We start from the raw sequence: 18865 nt of genomic DNA, 5'->3' as shown, positions 1-18865 counted from the left end.
TTCTGAGAGCCTGACTTTGCAGCCCAGCTAAGCAATTTTAAGGTGGGTGTAGGGGCGGAGGAAGCTGCAGTGGAACAAGATGTGAAAATGTGGGGCAGAGGCACAGCCAGGCACACAGCAAGGGTGGATGCTCGGGGTTCAGCACACAGGCAGGGCAGGCGGCGCGGGGGAGATGCGCAGCCACAGCCCACCGCACCGCCAGTGCCGGCCCGACCCACGCGTCCCCCTGCTCCTCCTCCCTGCGGGAACAGCGCTGTGCAAGGCTGTGGGGGGCAGAGGGCCCCCCCACTGTGATGACCCCCCTGATTTTACGGCTCTCCTGAGCTCATCGCAGGGGCTGTGCACCTGGGCTCTGCTCCAGCTACTCCACAACCTCACCCACTCGCTCCTTCCCGCTTCCCCGGCCAGGCCCGGTGCCCTGCGTGAGGGCAGGCAGCTACCCCTACCCGGGCTATTCTCTGGGCTTTGTCAGAGCGCGGGCCGCGGCGTGGGCAGGGCTGGGCACCGGCCGCGGCGCAGGGCCCCTCAGAGGGAGCTACCGTTGCTGATGGCGCCAGTGCTCCTCTTCCAGCTGGGCAAAAGCAGCACTTTTAATTTTGCTGGGAAATTTCCAGCAGCAGTGGTGGGTTTTGAGCAAAGGGAGAGAGCATGCCGGAAGGCAGCAGGGAGAGCACAGTCATGCCCCAGGAGTCTTTCCACCCAACCTCAGCACTTAACATGGGTCGACTTCAAGGAATAAACTGCTCAGTCTCTCTACCCCCGCCACCACGTCTTCACCCCAGGACCCTCCCCTGAAGAGCCCATGTCCTGACCCTTCAGCTGGGCTGGGGGAGCTGGCCTGGGCCTCCTGCCGCATCTCCGCAGGGTCCCCTGGGAACGCCACCAGCCAGCAGGTCAGCTGCCACGCTTCAAGATTGGAGCCCATGTCAATACCAGACCCCCTTAAAGTGGTTTCTTGGCCCTTCTAACTACAGACACCTTACAGAGTATGACATTTGCTTCCCAGGGCCAACACATAGCTCTCTAGCACTGCAAAATAAATGACCCTTGCATTTAATTAAACTTTCTCTGATTTCAGATTAAAATGGCCTCGAATCCTGAGTCTGCCACTCCAAGATGTTCATCCTAATGTGGGTTTGCTTCCCTGTCCTTTCACAAAGACACTAAACTGAGGACTTCCTTATGACTGAAATGCTGTTTGTTCTTGTTTGTACTGTTTACAAGGAATACGGAAAGGATAAACAATGCTTGTAACAATGGATATTGTTCAAAGATGGAGGTCTTCTTTAGAAAAGATCTCATTTATTTTTCATCACTTAGGTGGTTTGATTAACTTTGGTGAATTTTACTGCATTTGGCTAATGATGGCAGGCTGGTTTTATGGCCCTTGAGCAATTGCTTTCACTTTCTCGTTCTCAGGCACAATTCTCCCTGGGCTCACAAAGCCCTTTTACAACAACAATAAAACCTGAATTAAAACATAAAGAATAATTTATTTCTTCACCACTTTTTAAAATAAATTTTGAAATTTGGACCTAACAAAAATCTGACAGTTTGGATAGGTGGATTAATACTGAAAATGCCCATCAGGTCTGTTCTTTATAGGCCTATATAGATATTTTAGATGTAAAGCTGTCTGAAGTGCTCAAAGCTGAAATGAATGTGACAGCAAGAGTGAGAAACCTCGAACAGGAAGACAAGACAGGGCTTTTTTTTGTTGGGTGGTGCCAGGATTTTTTTCCTGGTTGGAAAGCAAGCTTGAATATATATATAATAAAATAATAGTAATTATTTTCATCTCAGTGTTATAGTCTTTGAATTTTATAGTTACTTGCATAAAAGTCAATTGCTTAGATCCCTTCTAATCTGCTTGCATACTCAGTTTATATTTGTCAGGGAACATGGGATTACTTGGTTTAAGCATTTGTCCTGAACTTTCACAGAACCACTACAGTAAAAATGGAAAGCCCCCATTAAGGAAAGCAACAGATGGGTACATAAACTTGTTTGTTAGTTGAGAATATAGTTATATAGGGTAGGCAATAATTAAAGGTATCTAAAACGCTGGTGCTTGAACCTGCAAGGGCAGCTTCTATGCACCATTCGGGAATTGTACTTGAGCACAAAATGCCACAAAAGGAAAATACAGCTTGACATTTGTAAACCGAATTGATTTTCATGTAAAAGGGGGAGTAATTTCACCCCTCCTTAACTGCAGAGTCAGTATTCCAAGATTTTGCAACTGTGCCATCTTATGTCTCCCAGGCTATCTTCTGCCATGCAGAGTTACAGTGAGGGTTGCTTATTGTTTCCTTTCTACAATTTTTTCTTTTGTAAATGGAGCAATTTTGTGGCTAGGCAAGGGAAAAAAAGTCAACAGCCTTCCACAAGTGACAGGACTCTACGGAGCACATTTCTGACCCACTAGAATGCCCACTCTAAATTAAAATAACTGCCTGACATTGAGGGGCTTTTGTACTTTTAAACACCAATTGCCATTGGAAGAACCCCAGAAATGTTTAAGGCCCCACTCCTACAATGAATTCCCTGTGGGTGGACCTTTGTGTCCATGCACAGCCTCACTGAAGTCGCTGGGAGTCACCACGGGCAGACACACCTAAATTTCTAATTGCTGTACAGGAATATAAACAGCAAGGGACCTCCCAGGATCATTGAGTCCTGGCCCCAGGTGCCATGTCAAATAAGCCTTTTTCAATAAACTTCCAGGTTACATTTTAAGGTGGAATTGGTCTATTTGCCCCCACTACTATGAGGCTTTCTGGCTTGGCTTTGGGTTGGGGGAGAGAGCGAGGCAGGGTCATCTTTTTTTTTAATAAAACATTGGAAAGACATTTGAACAAAATAATACTTTATGTCATTTTCTGTTAAAAGTCAGATGTGTAATGAACACATAACTATCTTTTTCAGAAGGTACGTGAGAACTCTAACATGGCTCTCATGTAGCAGCGTACACATATATTTGTTTCTGAGGTCAGCAAAGGCACACAGGACATGCTGCAACCACAGCACATGCCTACATAACTTCATATGCACATTGTGCAAAACACACATATTGCCTGGCTTGCTAATTTTATTACTTAAAAAGTAGTAAAACCCCATCCTTTGCTGCACAAACTGTGTCTGCAATAAAATGTCTCACCAACACAAAGAAAGATGTGCAAAACCACAGGCAGAATTCACATTATCTTCAACAGTGCTAAAAGAGGCTGGGGGTTGGCTCTCACCTCCGAGGAGGACTGTCGGTGCTTGCTGGAAAAGTGTGCATTGGAGACGGGGAAGGCTGGCAGGAGGCAGGGCCCCTCAGAGCTGTCCCTGCAGACAAGTGTGCACCAGTGCCTCCCCAGCAAACGTCCCCTGCGTTTGCCCTGGGAACTGGTCACACTGCCTTGGGGTTTTTTTCTATGCCCTTGCTTAAGATAGAAATAATCAAATTTACTTCATTTGATATAAATAATGCTTCCCCTTCTTCTGACTCCCCTTTCCCAGGCAGTGGTGGTGACACACTGCCCATGGGGGCTTATCCCTCGGCTCCCCCCGGTCCAGGCTGTCCCCACAGCCCTCGCACAACGCTGCCCCACTGCACTTTCAGCGTGGGTGTAAAGAATGATTTAAACTGAGATTAATGCATGACTGGCAATTGACTTTTCTTTGTGTCTCATTTTTGCAATGTTACAGCACACAAGTAACTTTTTATAAACAAGTCTGCGTAGTTTGATGCTCTTGCTTCTCTAGTAAACCTGCATAAGTGTTCTGCATTTAAAAGGTGGGTTTCTTAGCAGCATGCTCACAAGCTGGGACAAGCTCCAGTGGGCCTTGCTGCACCCTCAGGAATTCCAAATAATATTAGTTTACTCCAAAAAAGGCTTTACAGTATTTATGGGGCCATCCTGGGTAACCGTGTTTCTATTCAAGCCTCTGCTCCTTCTCTGCAATGCAAGTGGATGTGTTGCATTCCTCAGAGCCTGCACCTGCCTAAAAAATGAAAGCCCCAACATGGCCCCAAGCCGCCGGCCCACACACTGTATGTGAGCACAACCATCTCCAAGCCGTGCCACCATGGGCGAGCGGGACCTGCGGCTCTGTCCCCTACTAAAGCAGCATTTTCTCATTTTTGGTCTGTCAGTCATGTTGCAAATACGTTCACGTCACTCAGATGGTTTGATGTTGCAGACATCAGTGGTGTGACGGGCAACCATGTGTTACCTGTTTAGAGCATACTTGGTTTGAGGGAGATTTTTCTTAGAGGTAAAGACATAAGTTACTTAGTTGCTCAACTCTCATTCATTCTTCTACATAAAGCTATGCAGCTACACAGAGGCTCTACACCGTGTAAGCCCATGGATTTTGCAAGTAGTTTTGCATTATAAAAATCTATGGGAAAAGGATAATTAGGTGGTATACCAGCAAAACAGTAAATCAAAATACACTGAAATGCCAATTCATTCACATACAGCACAGTAATGCTGAGCGTTACATGGCCACATCCTGTTTTCCCGATAACCTCGAGGCACACACATAACATCCTGGTGTGCAGCAATCTGGCTATGGCAGAGCCCATAAATCAGCATGACAAATTACACAGGGTCAGCAAGCCAAAGACTCCGAAAGCTGACTATTGATAAGGCTGCCTGATGAGAAAACCTAGATGTTGTGTTTCTACATCAGAAATACAAACCGCTGTCTGGATGAACTGGGGCTGGGGCTGGAGAAGGCGTTCCAGCTGTGGATTAGTCTGGAGGACACTAAGATGAAGCTTTAGCCCACCAGAGCCAGGACTGCTAGGAGAGCGTGGGAATCAGGGCCTCGGGAAGGCAGAGGGATTCCAGGGAAACCATGCAGTACCTAATAGTCAGGTAAGTGCTGAGATAACTGTACCTGCTGCCAAACATTTCCTCCCTCAAAGTTACTTCAACCTGGCAAAACATGACATTTAGCAAAGCAACAGACTGCCACATATTTAGTGTATGAATAGCTGAGATATGGTATATTTCCATTGGGATGTTTCTCCACCAGGAACATTCCTCTGTTGTAAGGTTTCTGGGCTATGTCTCCAGTCTCCATTATGCAGGGTAAACACTCCCTGGTTAACACCCCTGGCCAGAGCCCATAAATACTATGGTTTCCAGTGCTGAATTATAAAGAGCAAGTGATAGCTTCTCTCTGCTCCAAGCTACTGTATTTTACCAAACATCTGAACAAGAATGGCCATTCTATGTCACCCATTCATGACAGTATTTGCTTTTCAGAAATTATCTCAGTAAGAATTCTCAGGTTCAAGCTGAAAGAAGCTCTTTTGATTTATTTGTGATGCAGTAGAAACAGTGCTAGGCTAGTGACAAATGTTCTTGGCAAATATATGATGATTAATATCAAGGTTCGAGGCTTACTGGAGCAAATGAAACATTACAGCCAACTTCATAAACTACCCTTGCAGGTATAGTATGCAGTCTAAAAATCCAAACCAAACCAAAAACTTCCTAAAAAAAAATATCCAAACCTTGAATTGGACCCTAAGACACAATTAAAGATCAAGGAAGACTGAATGATTGGACATTTAGATAGGTAACCTCAATTAAAAAAAAAAAAAAAAAAGTGATACAGTTAAATGGTACATGCTTGGGAGGCTGGAACCAGAAGGGACAATCCTGATACTCGGAGGCTATCCCAAATGTCAGATATTTAAAATAATGTGCATAGTTTCTATGCAAGTCCTTAATTTTGTTTCTGTTAGGAAATAGATTAGGCTCTAAGTACTGAACTACTGCCAAAACCACGATGAAATATGGTACAACTGCTAAACTAGGTCAACAATGAGGCACCATAGCCAACTGCATCTGTTTTCAAAGAGGTCTCTCACTTCTGCAATTGGGGGAAAAAAGAGGACAAGAAAGGAAAATACAGTACTAGAGTGAAAGGAATATTACACTGAGCAGTAGCAAATGCAGAAACACCAGGTATATTCCATTAGGCTTAACCCTGGAAGGCATCCTCAGAGGGTGGGGAGCTATGGAGAAAAACTGAAGATTAGCAGACACAAGGGCAACACTTACTGATTCGGGATCCCTCTGCTGTTCAAGGAAAGCCGAAAACTCCACCAGCCTGAGCTTGGTCGTACCAATCGATCGGCCCTGCCACGCAGGGACTGAGGGAGCTGGAGCTGACGTAGGCTCAAATCCTAAAATAAAGGAACCATTTTCATGAAGAAGTTGACAGTTCCTCAGTTCATAATTTCTGAATTAAATATAATTGGGAATTATGCATGTAGCCCTTGGATGTTTCTATTTGTTTTAGCAAATAATGAATTCAGATGAGTTAAAATTGGAAAAACACAGAACAATATGTAGAAAAAGAGGTCCCAACTCAGCAAGCTAATAATGGTGCAAATACAAGATCTACTTCTTTGTTTCCTTGGGGCTGTAACTCACTGTAGAATTTTTGTTTAAATTATATACTAAATTGTAGAGATTTATAGAGACTTCATGTAGACTTACAGCTGACCCTTCCTTGGAAACTGGCAGCAAGACTCACAGGAGATATTACTGCCTTGGGAGTCAAGAGAACTGGCCTCCATTTCTGGCTCCTAATGTGCCACATGTTACAAGTAAATCACCTCTCTTTTTGCCGTTTCTTCTGCCACTCTCAATTCCTCTCTCCTATTTAGAGTATAAGGTTTCCAAGGCAGGGACTGTCTCTTACTATGTATTTGCACATTGGGTCTTTGACTTCTTTTGGAGCTTTTAGGCAGCATTATATTACAGATAATAATAAATAATTACTGTAGAGAGCTGAATCATACCCTAAAAAGAAAAAGAAGGTTTTAAATTGATAATAAAGAGGGAATGACATGATCTAGAGAGAGAAGGGATGTTAACCACCATCTCTAATTCACCTCAAGAAAAAGAATAAATGCTACCTCTTGCTCCTCATGATGGAAAATTAGATGAGAAGGAAACAAAACAGTAAAGAAAGAAGGGAAAGGCAGCAGCTTGAAGGCAAAACTGATCTTGGGAGAGACGCTGGCACAAGGAAGGCAGGGGAGAGGCACCAAAGATTAGAGAACAAAGATACTCCTGAACTAGATTGAGAACCAGGGAGAAGTCACAGGTAGTGTGTGTACATATCCCATAATGGGGGTATGGTACCTGACTCCAACCCTCAAATTTAGGCAATGAAGGTGTGAAGCTTGTATGAAATAGGGAATTACAAATGTGACTGGTTAGACATGAACAGGAATTCTAATGAAGCAAGAACTCATGCATGAGTTTTGACTGATTTAGGAATACTAATAATCCTATTCTGAGAGAAAACATGGAAGAATAAAAGATGATTCAAAATGTCTGCCTTAGAAAACAATGTTATAAATTAGGAACATAAAAAAAAAAAAAGAAATAATCAGGAATACAGATAGTCCTAGTTTTAAGCATTAAATAGCAGCAAGTTAGAAAATCATAAAAAACTGGGTAAGAATCAGAAAACTGCAGTTCAGAGTCAGAAACATGGTGTCATTTGGCAAGGGAGATGTAAAATTAGTTATCATCTGCAAAGAAATAATTATCTTTCCTGAAATTAGCCATGAAACCAATTTGGGAAAAGGAGTAGGGGAGTAGCCATGTGAAGGGCTTGATCAATTTGAGCAATGGAAGTCAGAATAAACATTAGGTACTTATCAAAATGGTATCAGGCAGAGTAGGACTTTCAGGAGGATGGATAGTTATCAGCAACCAGATACAGAGAGATGTTTTATACTTAAGGCTAAACATATATAGTTTTGGAAGAGTTTTTAGCCTCAGCTTAAAATAAATTAAGGCTTATTTTCATTACAAATGGAAGCCAGTTTTAGCTATTGAAAAAGAAACATGCATCCTATTACTCATTTTTTACAAAGCATTTTCCGACAATATGGAATGCTGACTGGAGATCACATCACAGAATCATAGTTGGAAGGGACCTCGATGATCATCTGGTCCAACCCTTCTTGGCAAAAGCACGGTCTAGACAAGATGGCCCAGCACCTCTGTGCAGCTGAATCTTAGAAGCGTCCAATGTTGGGGAATCCACCACTTCCCTGGGGACATTATTCCAGTTCTCATTGTGAAAATTTTTCCTCTTGTGTGCAATTGGAATGTCCCCAGGACTAACTTGTACCCACTACCCCTCATCTTTTCCATGTGACCCCTTGTAAAAAGGGAGTCTCCATCGTCTTTGTAGCCACCCTTTAAATACTGGAACATGGTGATGTCTCCTCTAAGCCTTTTTTTCTCAAGGCTGAACAAACCCAACTCTCTCAGCCTTTCCTCACGTGGCAGGCTTCCCAGCCCCGTGATCATCTTTGTGGCCCTCCTCTGGAGCGTCTCCAGCCTGTCCACATCTATTTTGTATAGCAGGGACCAAAACTGAACACAGTATTCCAGGTGTGGCCTGACAAGCTCTGAGTAGAGTGGGATAATGACTCCTTTATCTCTGCTGGTGATGCCCTTGTTGATGCAACCCAGCACCCTGTTGGCTTGCTTTGCTGCCGCCGCACACTGTTCACTCTTACTGAGGTTGTTGTCCACCAGGACCCCCGGGTGCCTCTCCACAGAGCTGCTCCCCAGCCAGGTGGATCCCAGCCTGTGCTGCACTCCTGGATGACATTTTCCCAGGGACAAGACCTTACACTTGTCCTTGTTGAACTTTGTAAGGTTCTTGTTAGCCCGCTCTTCCAGCCTATCCAGGTCTTCCTGCAGGGTGGCTCTCCCTTCTGAAGTGTCCACTTCCCCACTCAGTTTGGTATCATCATCAAATTTCATCAGGGTACACTTAATGCCATCATCCAGATCACTTATGAAGATATTAAACAGCGCTGGGCCCAATATCAATCCTTGTAGGACTGAACTTGTGACAGGCTGCCAATTTGAAAACGTGCTATTTACCCCCACCCTCTGGGTGCAGCCTGCCAGCCAGTTCCCCACCCACCACGCAGACCACTTGTCCAGACCATAACCCATAAGTTTCTCTAGGAGGAGGCTGTGGGGAACTGTAGTAAAAGCCTTGGAGAAATCCAGGTAGACAATGTTCACCAATTGCCCCACATCAACTGAGCAGGTTACTTTGTCACAACTCCTTGTATTAGGGCTTCCTACCTAAAGTGTAAAAAAAACCCCAAAAACCTCCAAACCCAATGATTTTCTCTCTTATATGATCAGGTAATAAGACATTGGGACTGCTGTTTGGTTTGGCTACAGGGAACATTAAATATGGAGTAATGTCTCTGTCCATCACAGGAGTCAATACATCACATTCAGTATACGATTCAAGTCTTTTTAAAGGAGATTATAAACGGAAGAATTACCTGAAATGGGAGCTGTGACTGATGGCTGTATAGGATAGGCCTGCTGAACGAATGGCTTTACGCTGGAATAAAGAGTTACACAAAAATCACGCACCATGCCATTCACAGTAAATTCCATTAGAGTCACATAGTATAAGAAAATACATGGTTAATGACCTTTACCCACAAACATATCTCTTTCTTGCATAAAAGACAGAAAAGAGGTAATAGAGAGGGGGACGAGAATTACACCCAACATCTTAAAGCGAGGAGCTCATCTGCGCTCAGTCACGCAGCAGGAAACCTGACCCGCCCGTCGCAAGTGTTGCAGCAGACATGGGTAGGGATTGCTTCGACTCCCAATAAATCCAGAGGACACTGAACTACAGGGGCAGAATGACTCCCATGGACCTGAAGGGAATAAGGTGGGGAGAAGCTGTAAAATAAGGCTGGGAAACATTGCTCCAGAGACCACCGCAGGGCTGAAAATGTAACACCTGACAGAGGGGCAAATCTTCCTTCTCCATACGGTGCTGTTGCTACTATGATGCAGAAGGGCAGTAACCCCACTGATCACTAATAGGCCTCATGCAGGCATCTCCTGCCCTGCAGGAAAATACGTTCCCAGTGTTGCTCATATATTTTAAAGAGGATGGAAGTATTTGTGTTGGAAACTTATTCATGGGCAAAACCTTACCAGCTGCCTCCCTGGCAGCATCATTGCATCTCATCATGCAATGGGAGAAAAAGAAGTGTGCCCATTAGGTATTCAGCCTCAGCTTTGAGGTCTGGGATCTCTTCTAACTTTTAGAATGTGAGTTCACATCACTGTAAAGGCTCTTCCTTTCCCTACAACTATCTTCTCCTTTTTAGAAAAATTTGCAAGGCCTTGCCTCATTGATATCCTCTGGCAGAAAAGTGCCCAAGCCAGCCCCACACTGCATGTAGAAGCATATTTTAATTTTCAGACTTACTCTTGCGAGGATCCAGGCTGCCCCGTTTGAATCATTCCCGGCCAAAACTGAAAGAGGAAAAACAAACAAACAGACCAACAATTGTTTTCTTTGTTGAAAGATTTTGGATATTTTTGAACAAGCATGATTCCTTTTGCAAAAACAAGTGAAAGCATTAATCCATTCATTCAGCCTTAGTTTTCTACTGAACATTGTTAGAGAATACAGGGATTTTTTTGGGACTCAGCTAACAACTTACCCCAGGTGCCCCAGGAAATGTAGGACGGGGAATTCCTGGCAGGCCCAGCTTGTTGTGAATAGCAGTAGCTGAGACTATCTGAGCTGATGACATTGCTGCCATGTGCTGGAGTGCTTTGTCCTTTGCTGTCTGATCCTTTAATATGACAATTACATGGAGTCTTAAAACATTTGGCACAACAAATTATGTTAAATAACTGCAGCTACAAGCACATAACTAAAAACTTAAAAAGCCACACAGAAAATGCAAAAATAGCAAACCATGCAGGAAAAAAAAATACAGCACGGAGGCTAACACTCAAACTACCTCAAGGCAAAACCTCCTCTCAGACATGCCTGGTAGACCTGAATTCTCACAGTCTGCTCTGCCAACATGCAGGAAGCTCTGGGAGAGCAAACTACTGCCCACTTGTTTATCTGGGCAAATTCTGCTGATTTTAAATCAGGCTGGACAAAACATGGTCTGCTGCTAAGGCTCTGCCTGCAGGACAGGGAGCACTGAGATTTGAGCTCTATCATTTAGATCTAAGAGAAGTTTGCCTTTTGTATTACACTGTAAAATGAGAACACAGAACTGCCACTGACTCGCAAACAATGACAGATTTTTCTTCATGCTTATAGGTTTAGAAACATATTGGATTCTGTTTTACAACAAGTATTTTAAAAGTTAGACCACAAAAATGTAAGTAACATTTTAAACTTCCAATTGTGGTATTTTACTGATTTACAGTGTTCCCAAAGAAAACAATCAGCCATAAAATTTCTGCTGTTTTCAAGCATACAGGAACAAGTTTAGGAAAATATGGGTTGTTATTGATTACTTGTATTAGAGCAGCACTTGGAGTCCTAGTCACTGCCAATCACATATGATCACAGAATAGAAAAGGAAAGCCTCTTAATGCAACAGAGTTAAAGTGAATATCTTAGGTCAGGTAAAATAAGTAAACAACAGACTGTTACTAGCTGGTAAAGTGGGGTTCCTCATCCAGAAGTACTGTATTAATAAGTGCTAATATTTAGGGTATGTGACTTAGAATGAAGGAATACAAGCAGTATTAGGCAAGGATTTTTTCTGGGTTTTTTTTCTGTTTTTATTTTACAAGCAAAGTAGCAAGCATGCTGGCAAGAGATGCATGCTCTTATATATGATATATGACTTTGCACATATGCTCCCTCTAAAGCTTGTATGTAGTAGTACTATAGGTGAGCAGTTTCTTCTTTTGAATAGCTCCTTTAGAAACAGCACAGGCTGAAAGTACAGGAAGAGCTAGCCAAAAATTCTGCCAAGCACAGCTAAGGTACATAATACTTGCTTTAGTTAAAATACTTACCATGCTTGTTACCTGGATACAACAACAAACAGTTTATTAAAATGCTTGTATAGAATAGCAGGTTCTTAGCAAAATATGAACAAAATAGTAAGAGACAAAGGAAGAGCAGTTTGCTCAACATTAAATATCAGCTTTAAACAAATGCATTATTTTAACCTAGGGACTGATTCATTAAAAGGAGAAAAAAAAAAAAGGATAAAAAACTAACAACAAAATACTGGGGGGAAATAACCCCCACCTCCCTGTGTGGAAGTTGCAGATATGGAATGAAGGGGATTGTTGCAGAGCTCGTTGCCCTGACCTGTGCAAGGAGCCCCTGCGGGATGCAGCCCGGGAGAGCGGCAGGTGGAGCAGGGGAGTAGCTGCTCCAGCGCGTCCCCACTCTGCACCTTGCAGGATGCGAACCTTGAGTGCAACCCGCTGCCCACAGCAGCACTAACACCCACGGATTCGCCCGCGCCACTTCCCGCACAGCCGCATCCGCACAGCGGCACTGGCCGCTGCTTTCTGACCTGTCTAAGCCCGGGACTACATCCTCACAGCTGAGAGTGCAGCTACAGAGCAGCTTCTGTCCTGCTGCTGTGCGGTGGGCGGGAGGCGGGGGACACAGTATCCATCAGTGCCTGAGCAAAACATGGTCATTTCTCCAACTTGTATCTTTCCTATATAAACACAACCAATTCCCTGGGTAAGAGCTGGCTCTGTTGGCTACTGGCACTCACTTCTCCCTGCCCCAGGGCCGGAGGGTGTGCACAGGGGGTTTGCACATGGCATGTTTTACTGGCTGCCTTTGAATGTCTGCAGACCACTGGGCTAAAAAATACTTTGGTAGGTGTTCAGAGGTGGCAGTATCCTGAGATTCAGACAGCTCTCCAGAAAGCTGACCCCTCTACCATCCTGTACAGTAAGAAGGACCTTCCGTCATGAAAACATACAAATGAGGAGATGTCCTTAAGCAATAATGGAGATGCTAGCCCCACCAGACTTTTCTGTTCCTTTTCTCCCCTTTTTTTGTTAGGTGAGCTGGCTTGGAAATGCCAAACCATGCAAATCTCACCTACAGTCTGCTGAACCATAACAAAATCAAACACACAGGGGATCGAAATCCTCTGTGTGAAATGTATGATTCAAGAGACATGTGTGTCCTAGCAGCCTCCAAAACTACATGAACGCTGCTTTTGTGACTCCCTTGTTACTCTCCAGAAGTGCTGTGGCACAACAGCCTCCTCTCCTGCGCTGCCTCCTGGCTGCAACCAGCCATGCTAGTGCCACCACAGGAAGGTGCAGCCAGTGCCTGTGCTCCTGCCAAATTCCCAAATGCATTCTGTTCTGCTGCTACAATGGCCTTACTATTAGGTGGATCTAAACTAAAGGAGAATTTAAAAGTAAAAGCTTTGTTAGGGGTATAAAAGTCCATACCTGGGAGTTGCATGAGCCCAGGATAAATTACGTATCTAGGACATAGTTCATCTTGCCTCACTTTAGCCATCTGAAGTCTCCAGTCTAAGGCAGCTGGCTAACTCCCTGCTATTGTTAGTGCAGTAAGCACCTACAGGAGACAAGGTATTTCTTCCTTACCAGACATTGAAACCAACTGGAGTGCATTACTTCCTGTAATGTTATAGCTGTCCGAGGACTAGAATAGAAGCCTGGACACCCAACTTCTACATGGCTACAGTTACGGCCGGTAAATCCCACCATAACTGACAAACTAAAGAAAAATTTTTGAAGATCTATACTTCCTTCAAGACCTTCTGTTCACAGAAGGAGAGACATTTAGACTGTCCTGTGTGGTTCTTAGCTGCCATTAGCAGTGAGTCGGATGATCCTGAATTTTAGGAACAGTGACAGGGATTTTTGGAGGGAGAAAACATCTTTTGTTTTGTGACATGAGAAGGGATGTGCCTTCCTTCTTGCCAATTGCTGCTTTTCACCTTTTACAATGTTCTGTATTCTGTGGTGGTGATTCATCTCATCCTCTTTGACCAATTACATTTTCAGGAGGGTGGAGAGAAAGCAAAAACATTTAGGATGACAGCTCAGAACTACAGCCCTTCAACAGGACTAGTCTTAAGGAGTTTCAACAAGTCCTACAAAGTATCCCCATGGTGACCAATCGGCCAGCTCCACTGAACATCAACAGACTCAGACCAACATATATCAACAGGAATTTCACCTTTTGTAGGTTTAGGAACCTCTGCATAGTTGGAAGATCAGTTTTCCTCAAAGTAAGTGTAACTTCACATTCAAACATGAAAGAAATTAAATTCAAAATCAAATACAAATACTTAAGAGGTCCTGACTTCCATTGGCAAAAGAGCACCTTCAGCTCCAGGAATATTTTGGAGAGCTGCAAGGTGGTAGTCTATACTTGTATAATCAGGCAGACTTCATAGTCTTCAAAAACAAATGGGAAAACCACATTTTAAAGCTGTTTATTTAAATTGAAGTATTAGCTTGTCTGCCACTTAAAAAAACCAAGTATATCTTGGAGGTTTTTACGCCGTAATGGAGAGTGCTTGTAACCAGGAGGGAATAAGTCCTTCTACCTATCATTGCAACGTGGCTGCTTCTGGGATGAAACTTGGTAACTGATTAATAACACACAATGGTATTACATCACAGTTTAGGCAGCAAGAGAAGCAATATATCCAATTAAAATGGCAGGGGTAATTTAAACAGGCAGATTACAGTAATTACCCAGGTTGGAATTTGGCCAGGACAAATGGGTTAACACCCCTACTCTAAACAGGAACGTTGTGGGATTTTTAATGACCGCAAATAGTTAAGACTTTGGTTTCCTATCTTGTCCAAGACAGAAGGGGTTTGGTTTTGCTCTCACTTGTGCTGCTGCGTAAAGCTGGAATAAGTCCTTTCAGGTCAATGAGGTTTACGCTGATCTACATAAAATAAAAGTTTGGCCCAGCGTGCTGCAGAGTCCTATGCTGAGGTTCAGCAGAGGCTTGGGGGGACAGTATCTCCTTCTGAATCATTAAATCCTGCTGGAGCTTAAGGTCTTCCTTGGATAGGTCCCATCTGGCCCTGACCTAGTTTGACCCTACTTAATTTATGAGCTCTGAAGGGATTGCTGCTGCCCAGGAATGACACTGTACTAAGTAACAGACTGCACTCTTAGACTGCTGCCTTCCCCTGCCCTTATAAAAGTCTTTTGCGCTGTGGTACGTAATTGGTAATGAATGTTACTGAGGTGGATTTAGAGTACAATCAGTGGAAATCTGGTCTAGTTCCACTAAACTCCTAAACTATCATCAGTGTAACGGAGATCAAGATCTGCCTCCTGCTTTAGCTGACTACTTCTGGCTGCAGTTGCAAACACTTTGTTTTTGGAAGGCATTAGCGCTAAGAATCTAATGCAAGGAGACTATACAACTTTTAATGAATCAGGCCCTTGAGGTTTACTTTTCATCCATTGGTTTTGGAATGCAAAATACATAGCTAAATTAGATAATAATAATTCCACAGTATCATCCAATTATTAATCTTAATATCTATAAAAGCCCCACATGAAACAAGAATTCTACATGACAAGCACAAAAGGATTTGTGCTTGACTTTCTTTTAATCCAACATAAACAGAAGAATAATTCAATCAATTAGTTCAAACAAGTTCTACAGCAAAAAATAAAAACTGTTATCCTAGAATGATAAATGGGGCTTTGAATACCATGTTATCTATGACTTTGTGAGAAAAAAAAATCTAAGACAATATGAGGAAAAGTAAGCACAACAGAACACAGTATTAATTCAAGAAGCCCTAAAACCTGTACCAATATTTAAAATACAAAACTTTTCTTGTAAGGAAAAAAAAATAACATAAGAGAAGAAATGACAATTTGCTCACAAAATGAATATTACAGTAACACTAACATAAAATAGATTCCTAATAAGCAATTTTGCAGATGTTATTTCTGCTCAGATCTCGTATTGATTCAAATAACCTTTGCAATAATTAGCTGTAGCTCAAAAAAGATAAACAAATCATGAAAATATACAATTGTTCTGGACAAAAGATAGAGAGCACTTCAGTGTTTCTAGCCCTGATCTCCAATTTGCTTATTATTAGAGAAGACAGGAGTAAATACAAAAGCTGGCTATTTCAGCCAGGCAATAGCTAATGCCAAGAAGAGAATGCGCATTCAAAGCTGTCCCAACTTGCTGCCTAATGAGTAGCAATTAATCCATCTTATTGTATTTCAAAATGCTGAAGACTCCATTCACATCAAAGGGAATTTTTCAAGGCTTTTATCATTGTTCATTTAAAAAGTATAGAGCTATCTTTAGCATTTTATAATTGACAACAATATTTTCTTTTTATACCTCAATGCGGAATGCAGAATAATGGATTTTAAAACATGTAATACATGTGAACTGTAGGCATTTTAATGTTTCTTTTTGTCTCTGTCTAATTAATCTTGCACTATGAAAAAATATCTGAAATTAAAGTCTAAGATAGATGTATATCCTGCTGTGAAGACCTTTACTCTCTATTTTGCACAACTTATAATCCATCTTTTCTCCTGAATGGACAGAGGTGACTTTGGCTCCCTGTCGGTGCAAAGGAGGGAAATGCTGTAACCTAACACTATGGACTGGTGTACTTGACATGGAAATAGAACATTAGAGCATAAAAATTCTGCTTTGCCTCCTCCAGTCACTGCATGAGAGGAAATGTCATGAAGAGGAGCCACCTTTCAGATCTGTCTCCAAGGACAGCTTTATCTCAGCCTCTCTTTCCATTTTCTTGAGATGAAATTTCTCTAACTTCAGGAAGATTTTAATAACCTCAGAAAATTAAGATTAAAATCTCGAAAATAGGAGTATTTTCCTGCTGTAAAAAGAACAAAAATGTAGAACATCCCTGGAAGGGCTGATGGGACATTCTCTACTGGTGATCTTGAAATGCAGCAATAGCATTTACGGGCAAAACTCTTTCTTGCAGGCTAAGAATCCACCCATCCAGAGCGACTGTAGGCGTTTATCAAAGAAAAGGGACTTTGCTGGACTAAGCAGACTTTATGGCACACAGGTGAGATTCCAATCTATTAGGCAAGCTTCCATAATACTCTATCCAATGCCATGGGCACAGATAGTGTTGAAATCCTTCCACCCATTTGGATTTTTGCAGAAGGTAAACCCAAGAAGATTTGCCCAAGTCCTCTCCTCACAATGAGCAGGATTCAGATCAAGGCAAGACAGAAAGATCTCTTGGTATAAAATAAATTCAACAGGTACTTGGGGAACAAGAGTTATTTGTTATACCCTTCGTCAAAGTAAGAGACCAGGAACTGAGGTCAATGGGACAGATCAGCCACATCCCAAAAGATTGATAAGAAAAGGCATTATGAAGAAAACTGCTATCAACAGATGTCAGCTGGGGGCAAGAGCCTCCACGCCATGCCCCTGCAATCCTCAAGAGCCTGCCCACAATTATTTCAGCTAAAGCAGTGCTGCTGGCACACCGGGAACGACCAGCTTCTCAGCAATACCCTGCTTTGTGTACACATGGGAGGTGTGCAGAGAGGATGCCTGGTGGCGAAGAAAAAGAAACATGGGAGATGGAGATGTCCTTGGGTCAGAGCTGACTGAACTTGTAGCTATGGACTGGCATAAAGGATCTCTGCATTAATTCAGAGTGCTTTCCCCTCACGCTGTAGGTAGGAAACTTGACATCAGATGCATGTGGGTTTTTTTTAAGTAGCAGCTGTTCCCCTGGATGACACCAATCACAGGTTCTTCAAAGTAATTGCAAGCACCAGTTCATTGTTAAAAGGGTGAGATTGGCCCGGGTTGAAAGCAGTGCTTCCCTTGGTTATCTTCTTCTTGGTCACCCCTTCACCAGGAAACATGGGCAGCACCTGCTCCAGGAGAATGAGAGCCCATCATCTTCCTGAGGATGTTGATGTGTCGGTGGGGCAGTCCAGGCTGCTGCCACAATGGCCCTCGTGGAAATGACAGACACTCATAGATGCCAGAACACATTCATCTTGTCTTCCTTTCACATCAGCAATATCCTTCTCAGGCAGTTTTCAAAGGACACTGGACCATACACATGGCTCAATACAGGAATAATATGAAAAATGGGCAGTAGCACTAACAAAATGTCTGGAGGAGCAAGGTTCTATCTCAGGTCCAAAACCAGCGGCTTCTTCCACTTTCAGGGAGTAATTGCAGCTCCCTGGCAGAAAAAAACGAGGGCTCTCTTTATGAGAAAGGCAGCTTCCTTACAGCACCTTCTTGCATTGAAGGTTCATCTCTTCCATGTGGGGAGAAAAAGGTCTGTAGGAGGCTACAACTTCTCTGGAAGGGGCCTGTGCAAGAGGGAAAACGTCGTGCCATGGCACATCGCTTGCTGAGACCAAGAATGGCAAGAAAAAGAGGAGGGAGATGGGGAGAGCCTGGCTCCTTCAACCCTTTCTGGGCATGCCTCAGGCTGGGGGCCATGGAAGAGTCATCAGGGCTGTGTCAGAGCTCCTGGAGGAGCTAAATCCTGGGGGCAGCATGTGTACCCAGGAGCAGGGGCAGGAGGAGCAGCCCAGGACCCACTGGCCAGCAAGACCCACCAGGGAAGGGCTGCGGTAGCTTTTGCAGCCAGTGATGCCTGGAGGGTGGCAAACCCAGGGGCTGCAAACATCTGTCCCTGGTGTGCACTTTGTCCTCACCCTGCAGTTGTAGAGAGTCAAAGCAAAAGCCCCTGCAGAGTGTCTGGGGAGTGGAGGTGGGAGACTCTTCCTGAAGCAATCAATTCCTTGCACCAAAACGGCAGCTCCCCCCACTTCCTACTCAGCTCTGGGGGAGCTGCAACCCAATGACAAGTGGGAAGGGGCAGCAAAGTCTGAAGCCCTTACAAAATATTCTGTTGCCTTAACAGATCTTTCCTTCTTCAGGCAACTCCTTAAAATGAAAAGTCCCTCTGAACCTCTATTTACTGCAAATGGCATATAGGCTAGAGGTCTCAAATATTATTAGGGTTTA

At 43.4% G+C, this 18865-nt stretch overlaps 1 protein-coding gene across 4 annotated transcripts in view; it reads right to left on the bottom strand.

Annotated features, from left to right (window-relative positions):
* TEAD1 (TEA domain transcription factor 1) overlaps positions 1–18865 on the bottom strand; it is a 163463-nt gene that overhangs the window by 25589 nt on the left and 119009 nt on the right. For 3 of the 4 annotated variants that reach the window (XM_074884732.1, XM_074884734.1, XM_074884733.1), the window contains 4 exons: positions 10544–10678; positions 10306–10352; positions 9353–9414; positions 6072–6196 (listed from right to left, as the gene is read on the bottom strand). In XM_074884732.1, coding sequence (XP_074740833.1) covers positions 6072–6196; positions 9353–9414; positions 10306–10352; positions 10544–10678 — 369 coding nt within the window. The remainder of the gene's footprint in view (positions 1–6071; positions 6197–9352; positions 9415–10305; positions 10353–10543; positions 10679–18865) is intronic. The other variant, XM_074884735.1, reaches the window with a different exon arrangement.

This window comes from Strix uralensis, chromosome 15, assembly GCF_047716275.1.
Source record: "Strix uralensis isolate ZFMK-TIS-50842 chromosome 15, bStrUra1, whole genome shotgun sequence".
NCBI classification, from domain to species: Eukaryota; Metazoa; Chordata; class Aves; order Strigiformes; family Strigidae; genus Strix; species Strix uralensis.
Note: the sequence above shows the minus strand (reverse complement) of the source record. Positions and strands in the feature narration are given on the sequence as shown.